Raw genomic sequence first — 6,954 nt, 5'->3', positions numbered from 1 at the left:
ATTTATTTTTGTATTAAAACTGAATGGATTGAATTTTTCAAGAATTGTAAACTTGGGTTTATATTATTTAATGGACTATTAAAACAAAATCAACGAAAAATATTTGGCATACAAATTATGGTGAATATTGTAAAAATAATCATTGTACGCAGACTTGTATATTTTATTAGGAAAATTATCTGCCTGACTGTCTTGATTTTGAAACCTTGCAAATGCGTGCTTTCCTCAGCTTATCCACTTTGTACAACGAAAACGCAGGCCAATACCGTTTGAATAAACAAGTATTTGCTCAAGGGCACCCAGTGAATCACTCAGGCAATTTAAGGCAGTTAAAATCAATTATAAAAATATAATATAGAAAATGCGGTGTGCGAAAAAACATATGTCTAGCGCAATTTTAATACCAAAAGCGCAAACAGTTTAATGAACAAAATTAAATCGCCACATTTATGCAACTTAGGCTCTTCCTACATTTATCTGACCCGTCTCTTCCCCAAAATTCTTCACACCTCCTACGGTATATAAAACACCAGAATTGCCATGGCAAGTTGCAAAGTAACAAACGCGCTTCTTTCGTGTGAACGTAAAATGTCACCACAATCAGCACTACCGTCACCTTCGACGCTGTTGCCATTACCAGCTGCACTTGATACTCGCTCATTTTTCAAACTTCACTGGACGTGTTTCAAAGTTCTTGGCGTTATCGCACCTACCTCGAATGCATATTATCTCGGCTATTCGTTGCTGCTGCATCTACTTGTCACCATCTGTTATCCGCTGCATCTTGCCTTGGCGCTTTTCAAAAGCTTCAATGCCTCGGTTAACATCGAAAATCTCGCGGTGTGTGTCACCTGTGTGGCCTGCAGTATGAAATTCGTCATTTACGCCATGAAAATGGGGCGTATACGTGAGCTGGAGTCCATAATTGGAGCATTGGATGCACGTTGCAGCAGCCCGCATGAGCGTAGCTATTTCATACAGTTGCGCAAGGATATGCGGCATATTACCATCGGTTTTCTTAGCATTTACGCCATTGTCGGTGTAACGGCAGAGTTGATGTTTATCTTTCGTAATGAACATAATTTGTTGTATCCGGCTTGGTTTCCATTCGATTGGCGAGCAAACGAGTTGAAATTCTATGCAGCCCATTTATATCAGATTGTCGGCATCTCCTATCAATTGCTCCAGAACTTCGTAAACGATTGCCTTCCGACTATGGCATTAGCAGTATTGTCGGCGCATATCAAATTATTGGGCATTAGAGTTTCGCAAATTGGCTACGCAGAGCAAAATTTGGATGCGAATGAGGAGGAATTGTTGCGTTGCATTAAAGACCAAGAGCAGCTCTATAAGTGAGTGTAGTGAATATTTATGTAAGCGGAGTTTAGTTGATAGCGCTAATGTATACATACATACGCTTTGGTTACAATCTTTTTTTCATTTTTATTTTGTTCTCAGAAAATGTGATTTATCTTTAAATTTGGTGTGTTTACTTTGTAACATTAATAAAGCACTTAATAATACTTAATTTTTCTAATTAATACATTTTTGTGAATTACATAGTAAATTTGCATGTGTCTGTTTCTTTTAATTCTAGTTAACGAGTATGCCAGACATTTTATTATTACATACATTTTTTTTTTTATTTTGTACTTAGTAACTTATACAAAAATAATAGTTTTTTTATGCTTATGAAAAAAATATTTTTTACAATAAGAAATTTTTAAAAACATCTTTAAAACTTAAGTTTATAGCTTATATTTCCATTGCTTGTTTTTGAAGCTTCAGTTATTTTAGGTTTACTAAACGTACTGTTATTTTTTGTGAACGAATAAATCCATTCGAAAATTTAAGAGAAATGCAAATAAATAATTCCAAACAAAAATCTTGCTTATAAAATATTAAACTTCTCGATGAATTGAATGAAATTGAATATTTCATAAAAACTTTATTTCATTTTTAATATGTTTCTGTATACTGTAGCTTAGCTTTTATTTCAATAAAACTTTATTTTTTTTAAATTTTAAAATAATATTTCTGAGCTTTAGTGATTTTAATTATTTCATTATAAATTTATTTTAACTTTTCTTTTCGAAAACTTACACTTGCTGATAAAATATTTTTCATTTCAAATCAAAAATAACTTTTTTTAAAGAAATAAGGCGGTATCCGTAAAACTTTTTAGTCTTTTCATCAACTGGTTAGAAGTTACAAAATTGAAAATCAATAATTTTTTATGTAAAATAAACTTAAAACTAACAATAGAAAATGATAACAGTAAATTTAGCTAATATACATCTGCACATATCGCACCCTAAATACAAAAGGGGCACAACTCAAAATTGTCCACACTCGAGCTTGACTTGTTTACAGTAGCACAGAAAACAAACTATGTGACATATCACGCTGAAATTTGCCATGTAAGCTTATAACAGTCCTACTCCCAAAAAACAAAAAATTTATTTTTGCCATATGTCATCCGCGGACCGTTTTATTGATAACGTCTCGTTCATATTTCAGCAGAAGTACATTTTGAGTTGTGACCCTTTTGTATTTAGGGTGCGATATGTATAACTAAAATTAAGACTTAGAGATAAATATGGGGATAGTCAGAGCATACAGGATTTTGTTTGAGGGGGTAGCCTGGTTTATAAGGTCAAAAAAATTAATTTTTTTTTTTTTTTCTTTTTAAGCGATCCCTAATATATTTCAGAATATTCACACAAAGTTACAGAGCCTAATTCTCAATATTTCGGTAGACACAACGCCAAAGGTAGGCGAGCGTTAGGTAGTTACGCTGTGAACGGGCAGCTATAGTACAAACTTTATCTTCGTTTCTCGACTTTTCAGTTTTATGATTTCTTTGAATTGGTGTACATGAATGAAAAAAAAAACTAATGAACCTTTTGAAATGACTCATAGCTTGTTCCCTTCAGTATTAAATTCTCTTCTATTTGAACTAACAAAATAGATAAAAAAAAATTTTTCAAGATTTTTATACCAAGTTGAAGTGAATTTTTTTTTTTTTATGGAAAGGCATTTTTTTCTTTAACACCTCCAAAAGGTTGAAATTTTGGAATTTCTCTCAGTTTTCTTAGTTCATCTAGAATAAAAAATCATTATAATTAGAAATCCATTTGAATTTTTTGCTTTAGATAATAATTACGAGCTGTATCATGTACACCAGTTGGAAACTCCAGCGTTGCAGCGCTCTACTATATTAATTTCTATGTTAAACATTTTTTTCAACTTATTTTAACCAGTACAAAAATTGTTTATACTTTTTAAATTTTCATTAAAAGATAGAAAAACTTTGCAGAGCTAAATTAATTTTTTCCTTAAAACTAAAAAATCGCAAAGAAATGCAATTTTTAGACTTCATAAACCAGGCTCCCCCCTTAATAGTAGAAATGAGAGAGGGAGAGAGAAATTATAACAGTTTAATCACCACCTCATTCATTGTACAGAATTAAAGAAATTGTGTGGTTCTTGCTGTTGTAGTGGCGTAAAAATTCTCCATACATGTTCGGGAATGCTACTGGAGTGAGGATCTTGGCCGGATATAAATCCGGGTCATTCCAGTAACGTAGTCGTTGTGAGAATGGAAGAAACTATGTATTGCAATTTTGTTGTTAATCCCACTCAACACAGTCTTCGGAATTGAGTTCCAGAGCCTCATAGTCTTGATAAGGAGAAGTAAGAATATGCGGGGACAATCAGACTTTGATTCCTACTAGATCTCATTGATATCAATTTCCCATAAAATATTTAGGAGTTTTGAATTCCACGAGTATACAATTTTTCTCCACTAGATAATCAAAGTTCGGCATCCCAGACTTTAGTTTTTCTATAATTAAATGCAGTTATATTCCTTGTGGTTGTAGACGTAAAGTGAATTTCTATTGACATTGCAAATGTAATATCAATACATATTTATCTCACAAAATAAGATAGAGTCAATATTGTTATATACGTGCTCAGAATACGTGATGTGCGGTACTATGTATAAGTACGCTGAATATAAAATTCTGAGTATAGAATACTTATAAAAAATACTCATTAATTTTTACTAATAGGACTATGAATAAGTTCGTGCGGTTTTTTTCGAAATTTGAAACTTTATTGACGTAAAATGGTTACAAATTTAATATTCAAAATATTGTCCATCGCTTACTACTACTTTTTCCCATCTTTCTGGCAATTCACGGATTCCCTTTGTGAAAAATTCGGTCGGTTTTGCCGCAATCCACGAATCGATCCATTTTTTGACTTCATCGTAATTACGGAAGTGCTGGTCAGCCAGGCCATGTTGCATCGATCGGAAGAGATAGTAATCGGATGGCGCAAGGTCTGGACTATACAGCGGGTGGGGTAGGACATCCCATTTGAGCGTTTCTAAGTATGTTTTGACCACTTGTGCAACATGTGGCCGAGCATTGTCATGTTGCAAAATAACTTTGTCGTGTCTATCGGCGTATTGCGGCCGTTTTTCTCGCAGTGCTCGGCTCAAACGCATCAATTGTCGTCGGTAGACATCCCCCGTAATCGTTTCATTCGGTTTCAGTAGCCCATAATACACAACACCCAGCTGGTCCCACCAGATACACAGCATAACCTTCAGGCCATGAATATTCTGCGCCGACGTCGATGTTGAAGCATGGCCAGGGTGTCCATACGTTGCCCGACGTTTTGGATTGTCGTAATGGACCCACTTTTCATCGCCAGTCACAATTCGATGCAAAAAACCCTTTCTTTTGTGCCGTTGAAGCAGTTGTTCGCATGCCATAAAACGGCGTTCAACGTCTCTTGGCTTCAATTCATACGGCACCCAATGGCCTACCTTTCGGATCATTCCCATGGCTTTTAAACGTTTGGAAATGGTTGATTGATCAACTCCCAAAGTTTTTGCAACCTCTTCTTGCGTTTGAGCCGGATCTTGATCGAGCAATTCCTCCAATTCGGTATCCATGAACTTTGGCGGCGCACCCCCGCGTTCTTCGTCTTCCAAGCCAAAATCACCACTTTTAAAGCGTGCAAACCACTTCTGGCACGTTCGCTCAGATAGAGCATGCTCACCATAAACTTCCACCAAGATACGATGACTTTCGGCTGCTTTTTTCTTCATATTAAAATAATGAAGAAGAATTCCCCGCAAAAACACATTATTTGGCACGAAATTCGACATTTTCAAGTGTGGTAAAAATATTGTTGTTTACGCTTCAAATAAAAAACTTATACTGACGTTTGTGCCTTACGACAGTAGCTCTCCAATGAATGTTTGGAAATGTGGATCGATGGAATAATAATCAAGTTACGCCATCTGTTGTAAAACCGCACGAACTTATAAATAGACCTATTAATAAATATTCACACATTACATGTGTTGATATTTAGTTTTATTTCAGTCGTACGAAAAAAATATTCAAATATAAATTCAAAATAAAAAAATATTTTTTTAAGTAATCGGCTTTTGAAAAATTTGTGATTTTAGAGTTAATAAAAAAATATATATATCATTTATCATTTCTAATTATTGTAATATATGACTGTCGAAAATTAAATGGAACATTTCCTGTTGACTTTGAGAAACTAACTTGTAAGAAGTCGGTTTATAATCTAATTAACCCACTTACGTTAAAAAATACTTAGATTTCAAGCTATTACATTTATTTACTTTACTTCTTTTAATTCTTTTTTTTTTTAATCAATATTAATATATTCTTTCCACTTTTTATTTCAAGTATGCTCAATACTATTCAAGGTATCATCTCGCTGCCGATGTTTCTACAATTCACTTTAACAGCGTTCAATATTTGCCTAGCCATGGCAGCGTTATTTTTTTTCGCCGATGCACCATTCGCTCGGTTATATTATTTGGCATATTTCCTCGCAATGCCGCTGGAAATATTTCCCACCTGTTACTATGGTACCTACTTTCAATTACTTTTTGATAAGTTACACATCGAGATGTATTCGAGTAATTGGGTCGAACAGACACAGAAATTTCGCAAGCATATGATACTCTTCTGTGAGCGTTCCTTAAAGCAGCATACCGTCATGGCTGGTGGCATTGTACGCGTTCACTTGGATACATTCGTTTCAACATGTAAGGGGGCTTATTCCTTGTTGGCTGTGATAATGAAGATGAATGAATGAATATGAAAACAAGTGGTAATCAAAATACTTGTGCATATTGACATATACTCGTATATATAAGAGTTGATGCTTGATATTTGTGACTATTTTTTGAACCATTCAAAGGTAGAAGCACTCAAAAAGCTTTCAGAACAATAAAAGTTTACCGAAATAAAAAATCGAATATATATGTAAAACTATATGATGTGGTATTTATTGAGCGTAAAAATTATTTATTATGCTTAACAACTAACATATTTAAATACGTATTAGTAGTATTATTTTGACAATTCTAACATCAAAATTTTAAAATTTTAATATTTTTCAAATATTAACATCGTTTTTTTAACAACGCTAACTCAAGTTTTTGATGTTATTTTTATGAGTTGGATCGATTATTAATTTATATTTTTAATTTTATTATTAATTATTTTAACGTTAGTGATAGTTAATATATTTCACTGTTGGTAAATTCTGACAGTTTTGATGTATAGTATAGAAGAAGTTAATGAAGAATTAAGGGTGGTATACCAGTTATAATAAAGATAAAAATATTGGCATCAGGAGGCAACCCCTGGCTGTCCTGAAAGCAGTGTTTTGGCAGGTCTGTAGCTTTGTCTGTATATGGCCCAAAAGCTGCCGGCTAGCTGTTTAAGGACTTTGTCTTACTGATTTGTGGTGCGAAGCCACATTTAAGTATTAACTAATTGCATATAGTGTTTTTCAAATAAATGTACTATATTCATCTGTATCTGCTTATACATAATCGTCTAATCATCGCGGTGCATGACCAGTCTTAAATTTTCTCATCTAAAAAAT

At 33.6% G+C, this 6,954-nt stretch overlaps 1 protein-coding gene across 1 annotated transcript; it reads left to right on the top strand.

Moving 5' to 3' along the window:
- The first annotated feature begins 563 nt into the window (after positions 1-563).
- Positions 564-6,297, top strand: LOC128867374 (odorant receptor 59a-like). The gene is made up of 2 exons (XM_054108531.1): positions 564-1,352; positions 5,742-6,297. The coding sequence occupies exons 1-2, from the start codon at positions 589-591 to the stop codon at positions 6,154-6,156; spliced, it is 1,179 nt and encodes a 392-aa protein (XP_053964506.1). The 5' UTR covers positions 564-588; the 3' UTR covers positions 6,157-6,297.
- Positions 6,298-6,954: the final 657 nt, after the last annotated feature.

Source organism: Anastrepha ludens, chromosome 6 (genome assembly GCF_028408465.1).
Source record: "Anastrepha ludens isolate Willacy chromosome 6, idAnaLude1.1, whole genome shotgun sequence".
Lineage (NCBI taxonomy): Eukaryota > Metazoa > Arthropoda > Insecta > Diptera > Tephritidae > Anastrepha > Anastrepha ludens.
This window is presented reverse-complemented; position numbering and strand designations above follow the sequence as displayed.

Coding starts and splice junctions, on each gene's coding strand:
- LOC128867374 (XM_054108531.1), top strand. CDS start 589: ATGTCACCACAATCAGCACTACCGTCACCTTCGACGCTGTTGCCATTA. Junction 1,353..5,741: donor GACCAAGAGCAGCTCTATAA/GTGAGTGTAGTG, acceptor TTTTATTTCAAG/TATGCTCAATACTATTCAAG.